The sequence below is a fragment of the Oncorhynchus masou genome, chromosome 27, assembly GCF_036934945.1.
Source record: "Oncorhynchus masou masou isolate Uvic2021 chromosome 27, UVic_Omas_1.1, whole genome shotgun sequence".
Taxonomy (NCBI): domain Eukaryota; kingdom Metazoa; phylum Chordata; class Actinopteri; order Salmoniformes; family Salmonidae; genus Oncorhynchus; species Oncorhynchus masou.
Genome location: NC_088238.1, coordinates 14,880,021 through 14,906,075, shown reverse-complemented (window position 1 = coordinate 14,906,075; position 26,055 = coordinate 14,880,021). Strand labels below are relative to the sequence as shown.

Here is a 26,055-nt window from a genome sequence, read left to right as displayed (position 1 = left end):
CCACACTGGGGAGCGGCCTTACAGGTGCACCCAATGTAGGAAGACTTTCCAGTACTCCTTTGACTTGAAAAGACACCAGCGAAAGGGCCTCGGGTCAAGGCCGTTCCAGTGCTGCGCGTGTGGAGAGGGCTTCAATCGGGAGGAAGATCTGAAGACACACTGCAGTGTGGCTCATTTAGCAGAGTCGCCAGTCTCTGATGACTTTGGGATCAAGTTAAACCTCCCAGCAGGCCTTGAGAGTGAGCAGTGTCCCAGCGAAGAGGGTGAACACAAATGTCCAGAATGTGACATGTCTTTCAGTCAGATATCCCAAATGAAGCGACACCAGCTGATTCACTCCGGTGGTGACCCGCTGCAGTGCAACCAGTGTTTGAAGAAATGTCAAAACTCTGATGCCCTCACAAAACACATGCAAATGCACAATGGCGCGCGACCATTTCAGTGTTCAATATGCAAAATTAACTTTACGCAACTAGTTTGTCTTAGGCAACACTATTTGAATGCTCATAAGGAAGAGGGTTCATTTCTGTGTTCCCATTGTCCTAAACATTTCTCAAGGCTATCGAACTTGATCAAACACCAGAGAACTCATACAGGTGAGCGGCCTTACCAGTGCTCTCATTGTCCAAAGAGATTCACACAACTACAGATCTTGACTAGACATGAGAGAATTCACACAGGAGACAGACCATTTCTTTGCCCTGACTGTGGAAAAAGATTTCTGTCCTCTGGTGAATTGTCAAAACACCTTCAGTGTCACTCAGAGGAGAGACCCTTCCCTTGTCTGGAGTGTGGAAAGACTTTCAAGGCCAATCGGTTTTTAAAGAAACACTTGCAGACTCATACAGGGGAGCGTCCTTTCCCCTGCTCACAGTGTGGGAAGAGATTTTCCAAGTCGACTGATCTGACCAGGCATAATCGCATGCATACGGGGGAGAGGCCACATATGTGCTCTCAGTGCGGTAAAAGTTTCTTAACTTACTCCGAAGTGGTGAAACATCAACGTTACCACACTGGAGAACGACCATTCAAATGTGAGCAGTGTGGGAAAAGTTTTACCCAGTCCTGCTATCTTACAGTACATAAGCGTATACACACAGGAGAGAAGCCCTACTCCTGCAGCGTGTGTGGAAATCGCTATAACAGCACCACTCCACTGAAGAGACACATGCTCAGCCACACGGGAGAGAAGCCATACGTGTGTACTGAATGTGGGAAGGCTTACAACAGATTGCATCTTCTGCGTACACACGAGCGAACTCATGCAGCAGTTGAGGCTGTTTGTTGAGGATATTGGTGTGTCATTGCTATTCATATGTTGTTTTTTGGAATGTAAAGTAAGACAGGCCATTTGTATTAGAGGCCTGTAACAACAAGAGTTGAGCCTCATACTGTGAATTGTTAATTCTGTCACAGCTTGGAACTTGATTGTATATTTGAGATGTGTATTTTGCTGCCAGGAATCATACATCAAAGGGCATATTCTTTTATTTAGATTACTCACTTTGTTTTGACATTAAAAGAGAGAAGTATTGCACACCTTCCTTTGCAGAATGAAGAGGACAGTTGCTACCGGTACACAGGCTGGTTGTTGAGAGGCGAGTGCAGGCCTCTACTCTTATGTTCAAAAATTAGGGAAAATATGTATTCTCAAATGTAGGCTCGAGTGTTGTCTTTATGGCTATCTCGGGTCAATAGACGATACAGTATCTCCTTTTCTAATGGACACATTTTGGCTCATCAGCACCCCCAGAGGCAAAACTTCTGTATCTTTAACGGAGTATTCATTAGGTAATAAAGGTAATAAAAGTAACGTTGCTTTTTTTTGTCTTGCAGTAGGCTACAATATTTTTCAAAAGGAAATCAACTAAAATCTAACAGAGCCATGTTAGTAGTAATGTAGGCCGGCAGCTTGGAGAGCTTATTCTTTTCTATGACTTCTATTTTGGAAAAGGTACAGGCGGAACGAAAATTGAGTCCAGTCTTGGGTACCGGAAGTTTTGGAAGTAGATCGATGTTACTTCGCTCGTTGGGGAGCAGTCAAATAATTTTGTTCTCAAATTATTCTGCGCTTTTACATACGTATATTTATAGCCATGGATGCATGTGGACTATCTAAAGACGTCAATGGTGTGTAATTAAATAACTTCTAGATAACGTTACCATTCTAGCTAATATCTGCAGAACTAATATCAAAAGCCCCATGTAAAAAGTGGCATAGTTAGCTATCAGTTGATCCCCGGCTAAAATCGGTTGTTATGACTGCATTATTAAGCCAAGTGTGCTTGTAATCCTATCTAACTAGCTATCAAATTAAAGTAAAGACAATTTGAATGGTAAAGTTATTGCTTAATGCAAATTAATCCTGACAAAGGCTAATGTCTGATGCTTCTATTCTATGGAGCCCCATCCTGTAACGACGAGATGAGAAATTATTGTCCGCATCATTAGCTGACAGACATAATGATATATTACTACTGTATATATTTTGAACAGTGTTCTGACTTCTGATTGAATGTTTGTCAATTTGTACACCTCCATTTCAGATCCAGTTCTCAGTCTTTCTTCTCTGCACCTCCTGGTTCCACCCTTGCGGCTCCTGTCTGCTGCCATGTGGCAGGTGGCTCATCAAAGAGATGTGAGGCACTATGAGAAGTTGGAGGAGTTTGTGACACTGGTGACAGAGGCCATTCCAGAGCTGCTGAGCCACAGACATAGAGCTCAGCTCATTCTAGGTCTGAGAGCACGGGTGAGAGACGAGTCAGGGGGCATAGGGTTATTCAGTTGGCTGGAGAGCCCTGAAAAGCGCAAATGAAATATATTGAACAGAAGAGAGAGAATTTCCTATGATGATGAGTAGAGAATTGGGTCTGTTCTATACATTATGTAACTGTCTGCAATCCTATGAATGGGTACTCCCCACCTGAGTTGATTGAGATATGACAATGACATGGTTTCTCCAGCTACAGGTTTGTACCACAGTTAATACTTGTTTCTACTGTGTGATTCAGTTGGTTCTGGAGCTGTGCCGAGGCCCTGCCGACCCTCAAACCATCCAACCTTACCTGGACAGCATGCCCACTGTTACTCCAGGATGCACAGGAGTAAGTGGGCTATAGTTCTTTTATCCAATCAAATCAAAATCAAATCAAATTTTATTTGTCACATACACATGGTTAGCAGATGTTAATGCGAGTGTAGCGAAATGCTTGTGCTTCTAGTTCCGACAATGCAGTAATAACCAACAAGTAATCTAACTAACAATTCCAAAACTACTGTCTTATACACACAAGTGTAAGGGGATAAAGAATATGTACATAAAGATATATGAATGAGTGATGGTACAGAGCGGCATAGGCAAGATGCAGTAGATGGTATCGAGTACAGTATATACATATGAGATGAGTATGTAAACAAAGTGGCATAGTTAAAGTGGCTAGTGGTACATGTATTACATAAAGATGCAGTAGATGATATAGAGTACAGTATATACGTATACATATGAGATGAATAATGTAGGGTATGTAAACATTATATTAGGTAGCATTGTTTAAAGTGGCTAGTGATATATTTTACATAATTTCCCATCAATTCCCATTATTAAAGTGGCTGGAGTTGAGTCAGTGTGTTGGCAGCAGCCACTCAATGTTAGTGGTTGCTGTTTAACAGTCTGATGGCCTTGAGATAGAAGCAGTTTTTCAGTCTCTCGGTCCCAGCTTTGATGCACCTGTACTGACCTCGCCTTCTGGATGATAGCGGGGTGAACAGGCAGTGGCTCGGGTGGTTGTTGTCCTTGATGATCTTTATGGCCTTCCTGTAACATCGGGTGGTGTAGGTGTCCTGGAGGGCAGGTAGTTTGCCCCCGGTGATGCGTTGTGCAGACCTCACTACCCTCTGGAGAGCCTTACGGTTGTGGGCGGAGCAGTTGCCGTACCAGGCGGTGATACAGCCCGCCAGGATGCTCTCGATTGTGCATCTGTAGAAGTTTGTGAGTGCTTTTGGTGACAAGCCGAATTTCTTCAGCCTCCTGAGGTTGAAGAGGCGCTGCCTCTTAGAACAGAACTTGGTTGTTTTCCAAGTGGATTTGAGTGCACACAGCCACTATGTGATGTGATGAGATGATTGTATCTGTTTACTGTCTTGCAGTACAGAGACGCAGAGGTGGAAGCATCTGAATCAAATTTTGTGGTGCTTGTCCAATCACTGCTGAAGGACCCAATCGAGAGGGAGTGCTTCTTTCAGGTAATTTTACACTCGGTGCTGTGAGCCTCTTGCAGGACCGCGCTGCTTACACCAAGGTTTTACTGGAAACAATGGGAGTGTCACGCCCGGGAAAAGTTACAATCCATCGCCTTGCCTCCATTTAAATAATGTTCCCCCAACAGGAGGTGTTCCCGGAGCAATATGGCCGACATTATGACACAGCGGTGCAGACGTTAACATGGGAGTTCCTCTCCAGACTGGAACAACTGTTTCCAGTACCAGACCTCAAGCAGGTATTGAGCATTGTGGCATGCATAGCTTCTGGCAATTTAGCCTTTCTGATATTGGATGTAGCAGAAATCTAGCACAGGTTAGGAATAGTACATTTTGGGAAGACAAACACAATTCTTTAGGCTACGGTGATTGAATATAAAATGCATTTCTAAAATGCATTCCCTTTCAGACCGCGACATGGCTCAGCTCTGCCCCTTCAGTCCTGGAGGAGTGTATGCAATCTACCCCAGAGAATCTGAACCTCATTCTCCAGCACCATAACAGTTTTGGACATTTAAAAGAACCTTGTAAGTCTCCTGTAATGATTACCAAATCATGATGCAACGTTTTGTAGCACAGTACTGTTTAAAACTCAGGTCTTTTTACGACACAGTTCTTGTCTTCTCTCGTTCAGCTGCTCTCTCCTCCTCCATGGGCGACAGCATCCTCTCCTCTCTGTCCACCCCAAAAATGGTGGTCACCACTGAGCCGACCACTTTTGTCATCCGGTCAGAGTCGTCACATAACTCTGCAGACGTGCTGGGCCCCATGTCTTTAGAGGACACTGATGCGGTAGTAGTAACAGTTTACACTGAAGTGGAGGTTGGAACAGAGGTGGAAGAAGAGATTGTAGAGACGATGAACGAGGAATACGTACCGTCAAACGCCTCTCCACTGTTGGAGGAGGTGGTTGAGCTTAAAGCTGAGGATATGAATCTGGAGATGACAGTCGTTGAAGAATATGGCTACGTGGGGGAGGAGATGAGTGCAGCCGAGGAAGAGATGGACACAGTGAGTGTTCCGGTGGAGCAAGCAGATGAAGCCGTTAATATCAGTGAAGACATTGGAACTGGGACAGAGACTGTAGCAGTCAAAAAAGATGTCCAAGATGAGGTGGTGGCAGATCAGGACGGCCAATCAGAGACTGTGATTGTATGTGGGAACCAGGAAGGGAAGGACACGTCCCATGTGGTCCACTTTCAAACCCAACAACCTGCGACGTCAAATGTGAGGCGGTCTACACGGCTGCAGTCGAAGACGCCAAGAACTTGGAGGAGGAAAAAGAACACTGAGAACAAGTATGAGTGATGATTAGAGAATAGGAGTACTGTCATTTAAAAAGGAATCTGACATTTTGTCATGAAATTAGTAATATTTTTGTTTTTGTTTTTAATCACAGGAACAACGGTGAGGCCTCAAGCATGGTTTATGTCATCTCACCCAGGGGAAGAGAAGCCGGTAATAATGGTCTCTCCAACTATTCTGATGGTGACTATTCTGACAGTCATCAGGGAAATGGTTATATACAGTGAAGTCAGAAGTTTACACACACTTAGGTTGGAGTCATTTAAAACTCTTTTTTCAACCACTCCACAAATGTCCTGTTAGCAAACTATAGTTTTGGCAAGTCGGTTAGGACATCTACTATGTGCATGACACAAGTAATTTTTCCAACAATTGTTTACAGACAGATTATTTCACTTCTAATTCAGTGTATCACAATTCCAGTGGGTCAGAAGTTTACATACACTAAATTGACTGTGCCTTTAAACAGCTTGGAAAATTCCAGAAAATGATATCACAGCTTTTGAAGCTTCTGATAGGCTAATTGACATAATTTGAGTCAATTGGAGGTGTACCTGTGGATGTATTTCAAGGCCTACCTTCAAACGCAGTGTCTCTTTACTTGACATCATGGGAAAATCCAAAGAAATCAGCCCAGCCAAAAATTCTAGATCTCCACAAGTCTGGTTCATCCTTGGGAGAAATTTCCAAATGCCTGAAGGTACCACGTTCGTCTGTACAAATAGTACGCAAGTATAAACACCATGAGACCACGCAGCCGTCATACCGCTCAGGAAGGAGACGCGTTCTGTCTCCTTGAGATGAATTTACTTTGGTGTGAGAAGTGCAAATCAATCCCAGAACAACAGCAAAGGACCTTGTGAAGATGCTGGAGGAAACGGGTACAAAAGTATCTATATCCACAGTAAAACAAGTCCTATAACGATATAACCTGAAAGGCCGCTCAGCAAGGAAGAAGCCACTGCTCCAAAACCTCCATAAAAAAAGCCAGACTACGGTTTGAAACTACACATGGGGACAAAGATCGTACTTTTTGGAGAAATGTCCTCTGATCTGATGACACAAAAAATAGAACTGTTTGGCCATAATGACCATCGTTATGTTTGGAGGAAAAAGGGAGAGGCTGCAAGCTGAAGAACACCATCCCAACCGTGAAACACAGGGGTGGCAGCATCATGTTGTGGGGGTGCTTTGCTGCAGGAGGAACTGGTACACTTGACAAAATAGATGGCATCATGAAGTAGGACAATTGTGTGGTTATATTGAAGCAACATCTCAAGACATCAGTCAGGAATTTAAAGCTTGGTCGCAAATGGGTCTTCCAAATGGACAATGACCCCAAGCATACTTCCAAAGTTGTGGCAAAATGGCTTAAGGACAACAAATCAAGGTATTGGAGTGGCCATCACAAAGCCCTGACCTCAATCCTATAGAAAATGTGTGGGCAGAACTGAAAAGGCTTGTGCGAGCAAGGATGCCTACAAACCTGACTCAGTTACACCAGCTCTGTCAGGAGGAATGGTCCAAAATTCACCCAACTTATTGTGGAAGGCTGGCTACCCAAAATGTTTGATCCAACTTAAACAATTTTAAAGGCAATGCCTTATGTAAACTTCTGACCCACTGGGACTGTCATTCTCTACTATTATTCTGACATTTCACATTCTTAAAATGAAGTGGTGATCCTAACTGACCTAAGACAGGGAATTTTTACTCGGATTAAATGTCAGGAATTGTGAAACCTGAGTTTTAATGTATTTGGCTAAGGTGTATGTAAACTTCTGACTTCAACTGTACATATTTACAGTAGCAACAACTGAGGGACCAAAATTTGGAAAAAATATGAATGTTTGGAAGATGTATGTCTTTCATTGTGTGGTCTCAAGATATTTTTCAATGAGCATGCCCTTTATTTAATTCCCAAGCCATGCAAATAAAACATGCCTTGTCTGACTTCTGTCTCCCAGGTGGATCTGACAAGGTGACCCCCTTTACCTGCCCGAAGTGTGCCTACCACAGTCTGGAGGAAAAGAGCCTTCACCTCCACATGCAAAGCATTCACACAGAGGAGTACAACAAGCCCAATGTGTCTGGGAAAAACAGAGCAGCGGTTTCACCATGTCCTGACAACACTGGCCAGATATTCACATCAATCAAACCTCTCCTTTCTTCAAAAACTTTAACCGAAAACTCTGAGAATCAAACCGGTAATGCTGGGATTCCCACGAAAGCAAAAGGCTACCATAAGTCCCACACATGCGCCACGTGCGGTAGGCTCTTCACTCGCTCCTCCGATGTGAGGAGACACCAGCTCACCCACACGGGTGAGAGACCTTTCCACTGCTCTCAATGCGACAGGACCTTCCAGCATTCGTGGGACCTGACCAAGCATGAGAAGAAACATGGTGGGACATCCATCTCTTTCCCCTGCCAGCAGTGCGGGAGCTCCTTTGCCAACCTCCGCTCTCTGACAGCCCACCACAGAAATTCCCACCTGGGCGAGAGCGACCTGCCCCACCTCTGCTCCATCTGTGGCAAGAGCTTCCCCTCCTCCTCTGAGTTGCTGGAGCACAGGAAGAGCCACGGGACCAGCCTCCAGTACATCTGCCAGCAGTGTGGCGAAAGCTTCCACTCCCTGCTGGCTCGCTCCCAACACCGGCAGACCCACCTGGTCAAGCGGCAGTTCAAGTGCCCGCACTGCGACAAGAGCTATACACGCAAAGCTGATGTGAAGAGGCACATGTTCTCCCACAGCGGCGAGCGACCGCACCAGTGCAACCAGTGTGGGAGATGCTTTTCCTTCCTCTTCCTGCTCAAGAAACACCAAATAGTTCACACGGGCGAGAGGCCTTTCCAGTGCTCCTACTGTCCCAAGAGGTTCACATTGATATCCATCCTGAGCAGACATGAGAGAATGCACACCGGGGAGAGACCCTTCCTCTGCTCTCAGTGTGGGAAGAGCTTTCTGTCCCAGGGGGAGCTGTCCAAGCACCACCGCTCCCACACTGATGAGAGACCGTACGCTTGCAATCAGTGTGACAAGAGGTTTAAGAGCAAAAAATCCCAACAAGAACATATCATCTCCCACACCGGCGTGCGCCCTTACCCTTGCTCTTACTGTGGGAAAGGATTCACCAAACCATACGCTCTGACCAGGCACCATCTCATACACACAGGGGAAAGACCATTCCCCTGCGTCCACTGTGGGAAGACATTTCTCACCCCCGCAGAGGTACAACTACACATCCGCATTCACACCGGGGAACGCCCTTACCCCTGCCCTGATTGTCAGCTGAAGTTTAGGAGTTCGTCAGACTTGGCACGACACAAACGCTTTCATACAGGGGTGCAGACATTTGTCTGTAACCAGTGTATGAAAAACTTTCCCACCTCGTCCAAACTGAAGAAACACATGGAGAACCACTCGGGGTCAGAGGCAGTCCAGAGCTCAGACTTTGGAGAAAATTCCAACCAAGCGTGAAGTAAGGGCAGCAGCTCAATTGGCAAAAATGGCAGACACAATTAAAGTAAATTTACCTTCACAGCTATTATATTCTACAATGTCTCTGTCAAGGAAGGTCTTTCAACACCATTAGATCTCTAAAATAAGTTATCTTGTCAGTCTGGCTCGTGGCCATTGAAATATAGCTGTCAATTATTATTTTGTCTGATCAAATGGAGTTGCAACTCAATCATGTCCTGGACTTTATTTTATTGTAAAACTAAATCAGTGCTATGATCATCCAATTAGTCAATCAGTAGCTGGTCTATTAGAAGAGCTGGTAAAATAAAATGTTTGTCAATAACTTTTGAAGAATGTCAAAGATGAGTAAAATGTTCTGTTACGGTAATGAACCAGCCTTAGGTGGAAGCCAACTTGTCTCCTTGTCTTTACTGTTCCCAGCACAATACATGTATTTTGTTCCACATTGTAGCCCTCTGTCTTTCTGACACACATACCAGTAATTAAAATGAAATCAATTGGGCGGGGGGAACAGGTTAGGCCCATGTAGTGAAAACAATAGGCTTTGGGTAGCTTTGTGCAGAAGATCTGTTGGATGCCGGTTAAATAATTCCTAGATGAACTATCCGATGCATTTCCGATGACAGGTCCTTTGTGACGCGCAGTAATTCCAGGATCACTTCCGGATTGCTTGTCGTTCGTGGCTACAAGCATGTTATTAACTGGTTTACTATTAGTAAAACATTCGTAGACAAAGCAAACGTAGTGTTCACAACATTATTTGCTACAATCTGTAGCGTTCGGGAAGGAACCGATGCATTAAATCCCGTCGTCTAACGGGATCCTCCATCTAACTTTTGTAACAGTCAGCAGTTGGCCCACGCGACAAAATGGACTCGGAATTTTCGGCAGCGGACAATGCAGGTAGGTTGTATCTAATAAATGACCATGCAAATATGCCAGCAGCTGCATATACTATTTGCTACTTCAGTTATTTTGGGGTATGTTCAGCAAGACACCATGTTCACTGCCTGTTTGCAGTCAAAAATGAAGTCCACAGGACACAAGCAGTACTCACGTATTTCTACAACAATTATGAACATTTGCTCCACTGAATATGCCCCAGTACCCATAATTAAGATGCATAAGCTACATTCAATTACACAAGACTGTTGTGAAACGTTATTTAACCATTTCAGATAATGCACTAGCTATGTTGCAGATTGATTTTAAAATTGTTTACAATGTTCTTTTGAAATACTCTTTCCAAGCCAATGAAGGTACAACACATGACAAAGTTTGTGGACACCTGCTCCTCGAACATCTCATCAAACATACTCGTCGAACATTGAAAAGTCATGGATATTAATATGGGGTTGGTCCCCCTTTTTTGCTGCTATAACAGCCTCCACTAGACATCCTGAAAATTGCTGCGGGGACTGGCTTCCATTCGGCCACGAGCATTAGTGAGGTTGGGCACTGATGTTGGGCGATTAGGCCTGGCTCACAGTCGGCGTTCCAATTCGTCCCAGAGGTGTTCGTTGAGGTCAGGGCTCAGTGCAGGCTAGTCAAGTTCTTTACAGACCGATCTGGACAAACCATTTCTCTATGGATCGCGCTATGTGCACGGGGGCATTGTCATGCTGAAACAGGAAAGGTCCTTCCCCAAACTTTTGCCACAAAGTTGAAAGGACAGAATCGTCTAGAATGTCATTGTATGCTGTAGTGTTAAGATGTCCTTCACTGGAATTAAGGGGCCTAGCTTGAACCATGAAAAACAACCCCAGATCATTATTCCTCCACCACCAAACTTTATAGTTGGCACTATGCATTCGGACAGGTAGCGTTCTCCTGGCATACGCCAAACCCAGATTTGCCCATCGGACTGCCAGATGGTGAAGCGTGATTCATCATTCCAGAGAACGCTCCAGAGTCCAATGGCGGCAAGCGTTACACCACTCCAGCTGAAGCTTGGCATTGCACATGGTGACCTTAGGCTTGTGTGTGGCTGCTCGGCCATGGAAACCCATTTCACGAAGCTCCCGACAAACAGCTCTTATGCTGACATTGCTTCCAGAGGCAGTTTGGAACTCTATAGTGAGTGTTGCAACCGAGGACCGACAAATTGTACGAGCTATGCGCTTCAGCACTTGGTGATCTCGTTCTGTGAGCTTGTGTGGCCTACCACTTTGTGGCTGAGCTGTTGTTGCTCCTAGAGTTTCCACTTCACAATAACAACACTTACAGTTGACTGGGGCAGCTCTAGCAGGGCAGAAATTTGACGAACTGACTTGTTGGAATGTTGCCATCCTATGACGGTACCACGTTGATAGTCACTGAGCTCTTTAGTAAGGCTATTCTACTGAAAAAGTTTGTCTATGAAGATTGCATGGCTGTGTCCTAGGTTTTATACATCTGTCAGCAACTGGTTTAGCTGAAATACCCAAATCCACTAATTTGAAGGGGTGTCCACATACTTTTGTATATACAGTGTATACTTTTGACGTTCTGATTGCACCCTTATTATTCATTTTCCCATGCTGTTTTAGGTCTCCCTCTCCTCTCCCTCTGCCTCTTGGTTCCACCCATTCAGCTTATGTCCGCGTCCATATGGCAGGTGGTGCAACAGCGAGATGCCATGAATTATGCAATGCTGGCAGAGTTTGTCTCCCTGGTGACAGAGACGGTCCCTGAGTTGCTGATCTATAGGCACAGGGCCCAACTTATTTTGGGATTGCGAGCAAGGGTGAGTGTTACAACCCTAATGAGTGAGTGTAGAGGCATAGATCGAGCCCTTATGTATTCTTTTGAGAATCCGAGAGTGGAAGATGTAGTTTCGTGTAGACACACTCATTTCAAAACAGTCCTTTGAGAATCAGAGAGTGGAAGATGTAGTTTCGTGTAGGCACACTCATTTCAAAACAGTCCTTTTAGAGTCCAAGAGTGGAAGATGTAGTTTTGTGTAGACACACTCATTTCAAAACAGTCCTTTGAGAATCCGAGAGTGGGAGATGTAGTTTCGTGTAGGCACACTCATTTCAAAACAGTCCTTTTACAAGTCGGAATGTTGAATAAACTTCATTTAGACAAACTTTACCTGTTGTCTGCTGATTTTTATCCTTATGTCGGAGGTAATCGGTGACAACACATCCACAGGGAAGTGTTATTAGCCGACTTTCAGTACACTGCTCTGTATACTGATGCATTATGGGACGTAAACACGTGCACAATATCTAAACAATGGCCAAGCGTGACCAAACGTTGACAACTTTTCATTTGTAGTATATCACATGCGCTTCCAGCTGATTGCGAAGGGGACATGCTTCGGTTGACAACGTTTGGTTACGTTCGGCTATTGTTTGCATATTGTGCATCATCTGCAATGCGTCAGGAGATAGAAAATACAAACCGTGGAAATATTATCTTTTATTTTCTACTGCCAAAAGGACAACAGCACAGACAACAGGTAAATTGAGTGTAAGTGTAATTGAATTCAACATTCTGGCTTGTAGAGACTACTGCACATTTTGTAGGGAGACTTTTTCAGACTGAAAGGCCATGGGGTGACCATGGTAACAGTCTGACGTACTATACCTATATAACTAATGAATAACGGTGCATGGGGTATGTGTTATTGCAGCACATTCTGGAGTTGTGTCGCAGTGAGCATCCTGTAGAACCTCAGGTCATCTTAACCCAGCTGTACATGATTCAACCACTTACCCACTTCAGTAATGATGTAAGTTGATCGTCAATGAATACCTTCTTCCTGGAGGAGTAGACTGGAGTGAAATGCACTGCGAAAGATACACTGTATGTTGGACAAACGTGTCCTTATTTGATGTATCCTACAGGTAAGTGACACAGAGGTGGAGTCGTCAGAGACTCATTTTCTGGAGCTGGTCCAGACCCTGCTTAAAGACCCTGATGAGAGAGAGCATTTTTTCACAGTGAGACTTCACAGAACACATGTCCTCTTGCATTGGATTTACAGGTCAATGAAGTAAAGTGTTTTGCATTGCATTTACCTGTATATTAAATCATGTGGAGGGGTTTTCTTCCTCATCTGTGTCCCTCAGGAGATATTCCCAGTGGAGTATGGACCACAATATGACATTGAGCTGCAAACTCTACTGTGGGAGTTCCTGTCCAGATTGGTTCAACTGTTACCGACCCCTGACCTCGCACAAGTGAGGGAAAGAATACCTTCTATTCACACCTACTGTTTAATAATCATTTTGCTGTACCAGATTAATTAAACTGTGCAAGGAACCATGTGAAGTGGAATATTCAGTAGATAAATATCTATTATTTGATCTATCCCCCAGACAATGGCATGGCTCGGTACTGCCCCCTCAGTCTTGGATGATTGTGCCCATGTTATATCTCATCCAGCAGATCTGAAGAGTCTTCTCCAGCACCATAAACGTCTTGGACATTTGGAGCAACATGGTGGGTGACACATAGCAAATGTATCCGTGCAGTTTTAAAACTGAACATGGCATTCATCCAAATGGATTGACTTTAATTGTAGCATCCTCTCTTTGAACAGTACCCCCCTGCGCCATGGGCGACTGCATCCTGTCCTCTCTCTCCATCCCGCCACACAGTAGAAGCATGATCAGCACTGAGCAGACCACCTGTGACAACCAGTCAGAACCCTTGGAGGAGTTTGTGGATGACTTTGAGGTGGAAATTGTAACTCTGACCGATTATGAAGATGTTGAATTAGGTTTGAGTCAGGAGGAGGTGGAGGATGGGAACGATGATGAAGGACAGACCATGGAGGACAAGGAAGAAGAGCCTAAAGAAACGCCCGCTGAAGAAGTGGAGGAAGAGGAGAAAGTGATGGAGGACCATGAAGAGGGGGACTTGGAGAGCAACTTGCATCTAGAAGAAGCCGAGAATGAGCCAGCATCCTCCCATCACCAAACATCCTCTGGGCCCCACATCTGCTCAGTCTGTGAGAAGAGCTTCAAGTTTGCCTCTGCACTAATAGCCCATCAGGTCATCCATACAGGAGAGCGCCCGTATGTGTGTCATCTGTGCGGACGGTGTTTCTCCTTCAGGCAGTCTCTGGACAGGCACAAACAGACACATAAGGATGGGCGCGTTTATGATTGTTTAATCTGTGGGGAGACCTTTCAGTCCTTGTCAGCCCGCACAGAGCACAAGAAGAGCCATATGGAGCAAGGTGCTTACCAGTGCTCACAGTGCCACAGGAAGTTCAACTGGGCGTCGGCCATGGTGAGACACCTGAAGGCTCATACAGAGGGCACTGAGGTCAAAATGCAGGAACTTACAAAAAGCCTGAAGTCTGAGAAAGAGGATATAGGGATTAAAGAGATTGTAGGAGAGGTGGCTATTGAACCCCCTGAAACAGACCCGGTGTTGGAGGATGGAGGGAAATCCTGTCACAATCCACAGGAAGGAGCGGGTCAGTCCACTTCATCTGAGCCTGCAGTGTTGGTGCCTGGACTTCTGGACAAGGTTGTAACACTTGTCAAGGTCCGTACCAGTGGTAGGAAAACAAAACCGACCTTGAAGGTGCAGATGGTGAACCTGCAGAAGCTCAAGGGAAAGGTTGCCACCCCAAAGAGGAGGACGGATGGAAGCTTGATGAGCCCCCAGGGTTTCACACCATTGCATTTTAAGAGGTAAAGTAGATCGATGCAGACATTTGAAGGTTAAATAACAAGTTTGGTATTTTAAGTGAAAAATAAGATGTAACTCAACTGTCTTGTCATGGCATTAATGCTCTAGGCGGGCAATTCCACGGTGACAGAGTGACACTGAGACTCCAATGTTTTTACTTTAAACTGTATGTCAAACAAAAAACAAAGTCTATTAACAGACATCACAAACTGCCATTCTGTTACCAAACTACTGTTTTTCAAGTAAATGTATCCTTGTAAAATTCTCTGTGGAAATTGTTCAATGTTGTCCTTGTGCATAGTTGTATGGTTTGTTTAACTTTGCAATCATTGGTGTTTGTTTGACATACATTTTAAAGTGAAAAATCTGAGTCTGTGTCACTCTGTTACCTTGGAATTGCCCTCTACCTGTTTATCTTCAACAGTGAGGAACACTCCTATGGCTCCCCAGTGGTCTCAACAAAGGAAGGAGATACAGGTGCATGTGTTACCGTATTAGTTTTGCATAAGTGTGTAATTGTTTGGTCTGTTGAGTGGTTACCTACATACATTGCTTAAACAATTGTTTGTATCCTGCCCTTATTGAATCCATCAGGTTTTCACTTCTACTTTGTTGGTCCTTCAGGGTGGTGTCCATTCTCCTGTCCCGAGGGCTCATTCGTCAACTCAGACGAGGCGTCCGTCCAGCAGCACATTGAGACGAACCACTCGGGGGAAGCGCAGGAAGACGCTCCGTCTGCTCCGCACCAAACAGGCCAAGCTGGACACTATGATTGCCCAGACTGTAACAGCAGCTACAAGTTTCAGTCCTTACTGAAATACCATCGGCGCGTCCACACCGGCGAGCGCCCATACGTGTGCCCTCAGTGTGGACGCCGCTTCTCCTTCAAGCAGTCACTGGAGAGGCACGGACAGACGCACAAGGATGGGCGCAAGCATGACTGTCTGATCTGTGGGCAGAACTTCAAGTCCTTGTCAGCGTACACAGAGCACAAGAAGAACCACATGGAGAACGGTGTGTATCGGTGTTCGGAATGCGACCGGCGGTTCTCCTGGAAGTCTGCGCTGGTCAGACACCTCCGGACTCACACGGAGAACGCCACCGAGGCTGAGCTCTCTTACAAATGCCCAAGGTGTGACTTGGGATTCAGCAGTAGTACGTACCTTAACAGGCACCTGCTCACACACCAAGAGGAGAGGTTGCATGTCTGCAGCTGTGGCAAGAACTTTGCCTACAAGGCTGCTCTGACCGCACACCAGCGCACCCACCTGAAAGAGAGGCCACACCAGTGCAAGCAGTGTGGAAAGGGTTTCCTCTACAAGGGAGGGCTGGTAAGTCACATGAAGATCCACTCCGAAGAAATGCCTTTCATGTGCTCATTCTGTGGGAAGAGCTTCAAGAGGGAGAGGAACATGAAGAAACACGAACGCTGCCACACCAGGGAGAACGTGTTCAGCTGCTCGCAGTGCGACAAGACCTTTGTGTACAAGGCCACACTGACCAGGCACGAGCTAACCCACTCGGGGGAGAGACCGTTCCTGTGCTCCGATTGTGGCAAAGGGTTTTTCTCCCATGCGGAGCTTCTAAAGCATGAGCGTTTCCACACGGGCCACAAGCCGTTCCAGTGCTCCCACTGCGGGAAGCAGTTCACCCAGTCCTGCTACCTGACCATTCACCTGCGCTACCACACAGGGGTACGGCCTTACTCCTGCACCCATTGTGACAAGAGCTTTCTCAGCGCCAACCGTCTAAAGAGACACCTGAGAACCCACACAGGAGAGAAACCCTACCTGTGTTCAGAGTGTGGCAAAGGATTCAAACAGTCATATCACCTCAAGATGCACCAGCAGACTCATGCCACCAAGATTTACTGAGGCATGATTGTGTGTCTGTCCAGATTTCAGTCAAATGATTTGGTAGAATGTAATGGTGAGTTAGCTGTCGACTGTAGACAACCAGGAGTGTTAAAATATAAATACTGAATAATAATATAAATTCAATATGCAACAAATTCAAAGATTTTAGTGAGTTACAGTTCATATAAGGAAATCATTCAATTGAAATAAATTCATTAGGCCCCAATCTATGGATTTCACATGACTGGGCAGCGGTGCAGCTGTGGGTGGGCCTGGGAGGGCTTAGGACCACCCACTGGGGAGCGGTGCAGCTGTGGGTGGGCCTGGGAGGGCTTAGGACCACCCACTGGGGAGCCAGGACCAGCCAGTCAGAATGAGTTTATCCTCTCAAAAGGGCTTTATTACAGACAGAAATACTCCTGTTTCATTAGCTGTCTGGGTGGCTGGTCTCAAATGATCCCGCAGGTGAAGAAGCTGGATGTGGAGGTCCTGGGCTGGCGTGGTCTGTGGTTGTGAGACCGCCAACAGCTCTGCCAACAGCTCTGGTGGGCATTCCTGCAGTCAGCATACCAATTGCACGTTCCCCCAAAACTTGACGCCTCATCTGTGGCATTGTGTTGTGACAAAACTGCACATTTTAAAGTGACCTTTTATGGTCCCCAGCACCTGTGATCTCCCATCAGATCCTTGGGCTCCCGAGTGGCACAGTGGTCTAAGGCATTGCATCTCAGTGCTAGAGGCGTCACTACAGACCCTGATTCGATCCCAGGCTGTATCATAACCGGCCGTGATCGGGAGTCCCATAAGGTGGCGGACAATTGGGCCAGTGTCTTCTGGGTTAGGAGAGTTTGGCTATCATTGTAAAATAAGAATTTGGTCTTAACTGACTTGCCTAGTTAAATAATGATCTTTCACAGACCCCCAGGAAGCACAGCAGGCCTACAACCATGCCCATGCCAGGACCAGGGCCAGAGTTGAAATGATGCTGTTTAATCAGCTTCTTGATATGTCACACCTGTCAGGTGGATGTATTCTTTTGGCAAGGTAGAAATGCTCCCTAACACAGACAAACATTTTTGTGCATGAAAATTGAGCGAAATAAGCTTTTTGTGAGTATGAAACATACCTGGGATTTTTTTATTTCAGCACATGATTACACACTTATATTTTTGTTCAGTATATTAGTGATAATTCCTAATCTATAGATTCATGAAATGCTTTTGAATTCTTTCTGGCTTTCCTCAGCTGAACTACTGTCATTGTTACTCATCAAGGCACATACAGCTCTTCTGTGAGCTGAATCACTCGTGACAGAACTTTGGCCTGGATTTAATCTGTAGAGACCTGGCTGCAATTAATCCCGGACAAAATGTTGTTTTTGGTTGATTATCACAATGTAGAAGTACTAAAAGAATTGTGCCTCGTGTCTGTCTGCAAAAATGCATTTTATGTGTATAGTACATTGTATTTTCATAGTTGTAGCTCAAATGAGTTTAATGAAGAGACTTCAATGAACAATACAAAAATTGTTACTGTCTTTTGTAATGAAAACCTCAACTTAACCTAATAAAAAAAGGAAACTCAAGCATACTTAAAACTAAACTTTATTAGATGCATGGGTACATTTACCATCTATAAACTCAAGCTATGGTTTGGGATTTTATTTTTTTTTTTACAAAACAGGCATGTCTTAGAAACTTTGCTCCGGACATTGGCAGTAAGGGGTGAGATACCACTGACATTGGTCTCATATCAGCTCTGCAGAGGTTGAACCATTTGACAATCTTAATACTGGCCATCAATCTGGGTCTGAATGTTTGCATGCTAATTAATCTGTACCATGATTTAATTTATCAATATTCACTCAATGGTAATGACTTCATTACCATTATATATAATATTAATTAACAAAATAGGACTCACATTCCCTTCAAAGGAGCAATGTTTCAATGACAGACTAGCAGTTATTTAGCACCAACATCAGTTTCACATGTTTAAAGAACACAGTGCCTCAGAGGACTTGCAGGGATTATGCAGTTTGTTACCAGATGTCACTTAGGAGTGCATTGTGTGAAGCACAGTGTTGAATAGTCACTTCAAATGGGTGACAGGACAATTGTGACTACGGTAGTTTATACAATTTAAGATTTGAGGTTCAAGTAAACTCATTTGAGAATCCCAGTTTCAGTAGAAACGTGTTTCCAGGTTCTGATGTTTCACTCATGTTGAGTGTGCACACCGGCATACAGATTAGTTTCAGTAGTTGGGAATGCCATGACTTCATCTGAGGTCCGCCACCTAGGTCACATTTAACATGAGAAAACAATGCATGGCCACACTGCCAAAACTATTGAACTGGGAAACAATTGATCCAGCACTTTGGCCAGACTGATCTACACAACCATGTGTAGAGTGATGGGGCAGTGGTCACTGCCCATAGCTTGGTTGCGGATCTTGCTATCACAAAGGCCTGGCAGTAGAGCAGAGGACAGCACAAAGTAGTCCAGACGCCAGCCTACGTTCTTAGAGCGAGAGTTCATCATGTAGGTCCAGAAGGTGTACGCGTTGGCCTGCTCGGGGTACAGCTCGCGGAAGCTGTCGGTGAAGCCTGCAGCCAGCAGCTGATTGAAGCCCTCACGCTCCTCTGCTGTGAAGCCTGCGTTTTTTTTATTGCCTTTGGAGTTCTTCAGGTCGATCTCCTCATGGGCCACGTTCAGATCGCCACACAGCACCAGGGGCTTGCGCTTGTCCAGGTCGCTCAGGTAGGCCTTGAACTCCACGTCCCAGGTCTTGCGATAGTCCAGGCGCACCAGGCCTCGGCCAGAGTTGGGCACGTAGGCGGTGACCAGGAAGAAGGTGGGGAACTCAGCAGTGATAACACGGCCCTCCTTATCATGCTCCTCTTTACCTGCAGACAGATTAGGGATAGGCAGGTTAACTAGGACACCTGGAGAGAACAGTCAATGGGTAAAGATAAGACACTCACAGCCAACTCGAGTAACCAGAATCAGCCATTCACTCACCTATGCCATAGGTAACTTTGAGGGGCTCAGTCTTGCACAGCATAGCTACCCCGCTATAGCCCTCCTTCTCATCGGAGCCAGCCCAGTACTTGTGGGGGAACTCAGGCATGGAGGTGATTTCATCAGGAAGGGACTTCTCAGCGCACTTCGTCTCCTGCAGGCACAGCACATCTGGGGCCTCGTCACGCACCCACTGGGCAAGAGAGGGAAAATAACCAGTCAGCTCCTTCACATTGCACTGCCATTTATCAGTGTTTAAAAGGTGCAGCCACTGTGCAGATTAATGAACCAGACAATAGTATTTAACAGAAGTTCATAGACACTCAATGTTTAAATCTCATGCATTGCATAACTATAGTGTGTGGACTATAGCTCAACTAAACAGTGCCTCTGCACATTGACTCTACCAGTACCCCTGTATATAGTCTCGCTATTTTTTTTTTAACCTTTATTTAACCAGGCAAGTCAGTTAAGAACACATTCTTATTTTCAATGACGGCCTGGGAACAGTGGGTTAACTGCCTGTTCAGGGGCAGAACGACAGATTTGTACCTTGTCAGCTCGAGGGTTTGAACTCGCAACCTTCCGGTTACTAGTCCAACGCTCTAACCACTAGGCTACCCTGCCTGTTTTACTGCTGCTCTTTAACTACTTGTTAGTTTTATTTATTATTCTTATTCATATTTTTAAAACTGCATTGTTGGTAAGGGGCTTGTAAGTAAACATTTCACTGTAAGGTCTATACCTGTGATATTCGGCGCACGTGACAAATACAATTTGATTTTATTTATAGCTCAATGCCAAGTCGTATTGCAGCTTTGGACTCTGTGGTTCCCAAACTCACATCAAGGCCCTTCTTCTTGACCCAAGCTCTGAGCCCATCCACATTCCAGGAGGTGATCTTCATGTTAGCAGCACGACCATCTTTGCTGTTCATCTTATCAGGAGGGTCACTGTACAGAATGGGGGCCTCTGGTTCCTTGACCTTCTTTCCTTTCTTGGCAGCGGGAGCTGTAAGGTGACAGAGAAAACAGGAGGGGTAATGAGACTGGTGTAACAGTATTTGTTTGTTTTCTGTTCTGCTTCAGACATAATGTACGTGTAAGATACATATCGCAAAAAACAGGACACATCAATTGTCTCACCTGTGCCGTTGTCATGGTCACCATCTCCAGCCTCCTGCTCATTTTTCTTCGCTCTTTTCGACATACTTTCACTCGTTCTTATCCCACACACGCCCCGAAGACACACAACACGCACACACGAGTACACACGCGTCGCCGCTGGGAAAAGAAAAACAGATGATCTAGTCATTAGCTTAATTTATAGGAGCCACTTTAGCAAATACAACAGCGACGCTGAGCTCATCAGCTACTGCCACAATAGCTACTAGTTTGTACGCCAGATATGTGATAAAGATGTTTACATTACAGTATCACATATCCATTTAACAATTCTGTAACTACTTCAAAAACAGGCGAATCTTTGATAATAAGCTAGTTAGCTTGGTCATATACATAACTTTATGTGCGGCCTATGGCTCAATCCATGTCGAATGAAGATCGTGTCTGAATAAATGGGCAAAATGTGCACGAGCAATCTGGCAGAAAATGAATGCTACTACTACTGCTACTACTACTTCTTTGCAAATTAAGAATTGAACTAGAGAGAACCCAAAGTATTCTTACTTTGCGTTTTCACAATAAAGGATTCAACCGTGTCACAGTCGCACAGTCACTCCTCCAAAACAAAGCAGTGAGGTTTGAGGAACATGGTCACACACACGCATGTGGTGAAGGCTGCCCTATATTATGCCTGATGTGATTTTTACCCTGAATCCGTGAACGCACCAGGTATCAGCTTTTTGTGCATGTTATGTATTTGTTTACGTCAAACATTAAATGTCTACAATTAGCTTCCAATTGTTTTGGTTAATACAATACATTGAAAGATACAATTCTGTAAGGAAATCATCAAACGACCTCTTGTTATGGGTCCTCACAGCCTAGAGTACTGTCTGAAACCCGAAATACTCAGCAACTGGAAGGTTCGTATTCAACTTTTTGCTTTCTCATCTGAAATTATGTTTTTCATTTAAAACACGTGAAATTGGCTCTTAATGTGCCTTCGTTTTTGGCATTTGAACTGAATAATTGATTGTAGATCTAGATCGCCACCTGGTGTGCAACCCGAGTGTTAGCTAACTAATCATGCTTCTAATAGTTTTAACCAAACATGACACTGTTTTTGGTATCTATATTCTAGTGCTTATGTTCTACTTTTCGTATTGCTTTTGGAGAATAAATAAAAGAACACTTGTACTTTTTAGTCGTTGACATTGCACTGTTTATTCTTGTATGAACTGATGTATGCAACTGTTTCTGGTATTTGTAGCAATGTCATCGCACTCTGAACATATTTTTTTCAGATGCACACAAGACCAATAGCTATGACATTCTTTCAATGTGCTCAAGTTTTTATTTTATTAAAAAAAAAATATTCATTATAATTCTCCATCTCCCTCAAACTCTCTAGCTGACATGACTGTAGTGATTGGATTTGAGGGTAGTGCCAACAAGATTGGTGTGGGCATTGTGAGGGATGGGGAGGTACTCTCAAACCCCAGACGCACCTACATTACACCCCCTGGTCAAGGCAAGTTGGTTGAATTCAAAGTAGACTCAAATGACAACTGAAGGCTTGCGTTTGTCCTAATGCTCATGTGTGTAGTTGCAGTAACAGACGAACTCTCCATCCCAGGGTTCCTTCCTCGTGAGACAGCCAGACATCACCACAGTGTCATCCTAACAGTTCTGAAGGAGGCGCTGGAGGAGGCAGGGCTGAAGCCTGCTGACGTTGATTGCGTGGCATACACAAAGGGTCAGGAACTCCTATGTCACTGATTCCTACAAAGCTGAAATGGCCTTTCCTGACCTGTAGTACCATTCAGTTTTCACCAACATGATATTATTTACCCCAGGACCAGGGATGGGTGCCCCTTTGGTGACAGTGGCTCTGGTGGCTCGCACAGTGGCCCAGCTGTGGGGGAAGCCTCTCCTGGGTGTCAACCACTGTATTGGCCACATTGAGATGGGCCGCCTCATCACTCAAGCCAATAACCCCACTGTGCTCTATGTCAGTGGGGGTAACACACAGGTCAGTCACCCATACATATATACTAAGACAGACTTGGGATGTCCCGCACAACTTGAGAGTTCTTAGGGTTTTCCCTTAGTTAGCACTCATACCTGTCTCAACTGAGGTTTCTGGGTTTAGTTGTGCTCTAATGCAATGTTTCCTCATGAAGGTGATTGCATACTCCGAGCGGCGCTACAGGATATTTGGTGAGACCATCGACATTGCAGTGGGCAACTGCCTGGACAGGTTTGCCAGGGTGATAAAGGTGAGTTCTGCATGGCTCTTCAGGGGACTAAACTGAAACAAACCGGATTAAGTAATGCTCCTATAAAGGCTACATGCTGAAACATGTAGTCCACTTCCATCGTCTTACAAGAGTTGCTGAATATCATTTTCAATTTGCTCCTCTTTTCATGCATCTTGTTTTTAAAGCGAGATAGCAACATCCTTTTTTCTCCTCTTTAAGATTTATTGTGGACTCGGACTATACCTTGTATAAATTGTTTTACCATTCTCATGAATCAAAATGGTTTGTACTCAGATTTCCAATGATCCCAGCCCTGGGTACAACATTGAGCAGATGGCCAAGAAGTGAGTACATGTGTTTTCTTTGGAATTGCTGTCGGCCAGTAGATGTTTTCATATGTGTATATTTCCACCATTGATTTCCTGTTTGTTTTGTCAGGGGTACACAGTATGTGGAGCTTCCGTACACGGTGAAGGGGATGGACGTGTCATTCTCTGGGATTCTATCCTATATCGAGGTAAGATGCAGAGCCTTTAAGTGGGAATTAAGTTCTGCATTGAGTTGCATTGCATTTGGTTGCATAGCATTGTCGGGGAGAGACAGGGTTTTTGTGATAGTTAGATGGACTGTGGTTATAATAAGGGGGCGTGTTTGATGTGTTCATATTTGTCCCTTTTCTTTCAGGAAGCAGCTGGGAAGATGTTGAAATGTAATCAGTGTACAGCAGAAGACCTGTGCTTCTCCCTACAGGTCAGAACAAAAGCAATAAACTGCCCCAGTGCATTGTTGTACGGCACGGCAACACCCTTCACGGCAACACCCTTCCCTTTCAGAATGATGGCAGCTACATGGTGGCATCACTCACTGTCTGAGAGGTGTCAGAGCACACCACTGTGTAATGATCCTTCACTACTTGTGTGCCCTGTAGGAGACCCTGTTTTCCATGCTGGTGGAGATCACAGAGAGGGCCATGGCTCACTGCAGCTCCCAGGAAGTGCTCATCGTTGGAGGCGTTGGCTGTAAGTCAATTGTACTTCATTGTGGGGGTTGTGGGCTTTCCAATGTAATTAATTAAAACACATAAGATGTAATATCATGTAAATCTGTCTGATCTCATTATGGACAGGCACAACTCAAACACAGCCCTTCAGGAATGCTGATGACGGTTTTGCTCTGTAGGTAATCTGCGTCTGCAGGAGATGATGGGAGTCATGTGCAAGGAGAGGGGTGCAAAGCTCTTTGCTACAGATGAGAGGTAAGGTTCAACATACTATGTTTTCAATACAAGGGATCTGACAAGTGTATCTAAGACATTCAATGCTTACCTTTATTATTTATGAACTAATACAAGTAAACAGGCTTAAGTTGATGCTAATTTCATAATGTACTTTAACTTTGTACATCCTGTTATTAAAATGTGATATTCTGTTTCGTTGTGTCACAGCTTTTGTATCGATAATGGAGCAATGATTGCACAGGCTGGCTGGGAGATGTTCCGATCCGGTCAGACAACTGAGCTGTCAGACTCATGGATCACTCAAAGGTAATTCCACTATACCTGCAACTCAAATGATTCCCTTTCATTATATTCTATTGTACAGTGCAGTGATTCCCTTTGATCATATTCTATTATACAGTACAATGATTTATCATATTTATATTGTACAGTACAATGATTCCCTTTCATTCTATTGTACAGTGATTCCCTTTACATAAACATTTTAGCTAAAATGTTACAGGAAGTTCTTGTCTATTTCACGAACGTGTATTGAGATGTTAACTGGATATTTTTTGACAACAGGTCTACCATATTGTGCTGTCATCCAGTGACAAGATAAACATTGTTGTTGGCAGGTACAGAACAGATGAAGTGGAGGTGACCTGGAGAGATTGACAGCTCACTACCCAAAAGGCTGCAACTTGCACCCACCCACCTTCCCTTTACCTGGATTGTATGTGTTGTGTCATGATGGAGGGAAAGAATGTAGAAATATTATATGCCTCACTTCTATTGTTCTGAACTCAACACAACAGTTTTTAGCCACACTCATTAGTATTTTAGGCCTAGACTAAATCCGGACTGCAGAGAATCTGCGCTATAGTGCGATTGAAATGTAAAGGCAATGTTCCCGCATTTGGAGAAAACACCTTTATCTTTTGATCTTTTTTGTCTTTCTCTAGCGCTGGATTCAATCTGTATCGCAGAAGATCCGCATTAAAGTAATTTCTGATTGAGCCAACATATGCAGCGTTTACCGTGAATGAAGTCTCCACGAACGCAGGAACTATGCCTTTAAATTTCAATATAATGCAGATCTTCCGCGATACGGATTTAATCCAGCCCCTAGTCCACAATATAGTCACGTTTATACCTGGTGTTAACGTGTCCTGATCTTGTCAACATTCTGATTGTGCAAATATATTTAAGTGTATACGATTAAAAGTACCACCTCTGGAGATAGTCAGTGATGCATTGTAATGTAGCTAGATTTCTTACAACTGTAAACAGATCTGGATTATCAAACCATTTAAATCATTCCTTCTAAAATCATTGACAGGTGGCAATATTGGCTTAACATTAAATAAAAATTTGCTTTACACTGAAAGCTGAAATGTACCTTTTGAGGATGGGGATCAGCAAGATTAGAACCTGTGATCTTATGGTCCCTAGCCCAGTGCATTGCACCAGCAGAGTTGAGGGCACTATGCCTTTTCCCCACATATTTAAAGCTGTTCAGGCAGAAAGGTAGGTCAATTTGGAACTCAAGACCCAACAGATTTCCCCTCCACCTCCTGTAACTCTGCATTTATCCAATCAAGTCGTCCAAGGATCAATCAATTATTTTGGGGCTTTATTCAGTCCGTATCGCCATAGACATTGTGTTAGCAGCACTGCATTCACGGTAAACACTGCATGTCGGCTAAATTGGAAATAACCTTTACATTTCAATCATGCTGAACTTCAGCGACAAGGATAGTCAAGCCCTCAGTTTACTTTAAAGAAAGGTTAATACTTTAAACTTGTCCGTATTAAAGCAAATAACGCTGTGGGTTTTATGTATCATATGTAAAAATGATAAAACAATGAAGTATGAGTATTACCAGTAAGAC

General features: G+C 44.4%; 4 protein-coding genes across 10 annotated transcripts; 3 read left to right on the top strand and 1 right to left on the bottom strand.

The window, feature by feature from the left end:
* The first annotated feature begins 1,289 nt into the window (after positions 1-1,289).
* LOC135515653 (zinc finger protein 540-like) lies at positions 1,290-9,438 on the top strand. 4 transcript variants are annotated; one of them, XM_064939318.1, is made up of 9 exons: positions 1,290-1,598; positions 2,547-2,749; positions 3,012-3,104; positions 4,147-4,242; positions 4,386-4,496; positions 4,667-4,784; positions 4,892-5,555; positions 5,657-5,745; positions 7,530-9,438. In XM_064939318.1, the coding sequence occupies exons 2-9, from the start codon at positions 2,612-2,614 to the stop codon at positions 9,041-9,043; spliced, it is 2,823 nt and encodes a 940-aa protein (XP_064795390.1). In that variant the 5' UTR covers positions 1,290-1,598; positions 2,547-2,611; the 3' UTR covers positions 9,044-9,438. The 4 variants fall into 4 exon arrangements, with proteins under 4 accessions (XP_064795390.1, XP_064795387.1, XP_064795386.1 ...); XM_064939315.1 differs by lacking the exon at positions 1,290-1,598 and adding an exon at positions 1,962-2,130 and having other exon boundaries at positions 5,657-5,724; XM_064939314.1 differs by lacking the exon at positions 1,290-1,598 and adding an exon at positions 1,962-2,130.
* A 235-nt stretch (positions 9,439-9,673) lies between these two features.
* si:dkey-14k9.3 (C2H2-type zinc finger protein) lies at positions 9,674-16,762 on the top strand. 3 transcript variants are annotated; one of them, XM_064939311.1, is made up of 9 exons: positions 9,674-9,949; positions 11,575-11,771; positions 12,666-12,764; positions 12,880-12,975; positions 13,105-13,215; positions 13,354-13,477; positions 13,578-14,682; positions 15,105-15,157; positions 15,305-16,762. In XM_064939311.1, exons 1-9 carry the CDS (start codon positions 9,916-9,918, stop codon positions 16,552-16,554), a joined length of 3,069 nt encoding a protein of 1,022 aa, XP_064795383.1. In that variant the 5' UTR covers positions 9,674-9,915; the 3' UTR covers positions 16,555-16,762. The 3 variants fall into 3 exon arrangements, with proteins under 3 accessions (XP_064795383.1, XP_064795384.1, XP_064795385.1); XM_064939312.1 differs by lacking the exon at positions 12,666-12,764; XM_064939313.1 differs by lacking the exons at positions 11,575-11,771; positions 12,666-12,764; positions 12,880-12,975.
* A 1,360-nt stretch (positions 16,763-18,122) lies between these two features.
* On the bottom strand, positions 18,123-21,346 carry apex1 (APEX nuclease (multifunctional DNA repair enzyme) 1). The gene is made up of 5 exons (XM_064939305.1): positions 21,248-21,346; positions 20,705-20,842; positions 20,404-20,570; positions 19,560-19,752; positions 18,123-19,444 (listed from the first exon to the last, which is right to left on the bottom strand). The coding sequence occupies exons 2-5, from the start codon at positions 20,766-20,768 to the stop codon at positions 18,930-18,932; spliced, it is 939 nt and encodes a 312-aa protein (XP_064795377.1). The 5' UTR covers positions 20,769-20,842; positions 21,248-21,346; the 3' UTR covers positions 18,123-18,929.
* Positions 21,347-21,532: 186 nt separating this feature from the next.
* osgep (O-sialoglycoprotein endopeptidase) lies at positions 21,533-25,401 on the top strand. Of its 2 annotated transcripts, XM_064939302.1 has the most exons (12): positions 21,533-21,606; positions 22,095-22,214; positions 22,320-22,439; positions 22,540-22,715; positions 22,867-22,962; positions 23,239-23,288; positions 23,383-23,461; positions 23,629-23,694; positions 23,873-23,963; positions 24,124-24,199; positions 24,389-24,487; positions 24,799-25,401. In XM_064939302.1, exons 2-12 carry the CDS (start codon positions 22,100-22,102, stop codon positions 24,836-24,838), a joined length of 1,008 nt encoding a protein of 335 aa, XP_064795374.1. In that variant the 5' UTR covers positions 21,533-21,606; positions 22,095-22,099; the 3' UTR covers positions 24,839-25,401. The 2 variants fall into 2 exon arrangements, with proteins under 2 accessions (XP_064795374.1, XP_064795375.1); XM_064939303.1 differs by lacking the exons at positions 24,389-24,487; positions 24,799-25,401 and having other exon boundaries at positions 24,071-24,161.
* Positions 25,402-26,055: the final 654 nt, after the last annotated feature.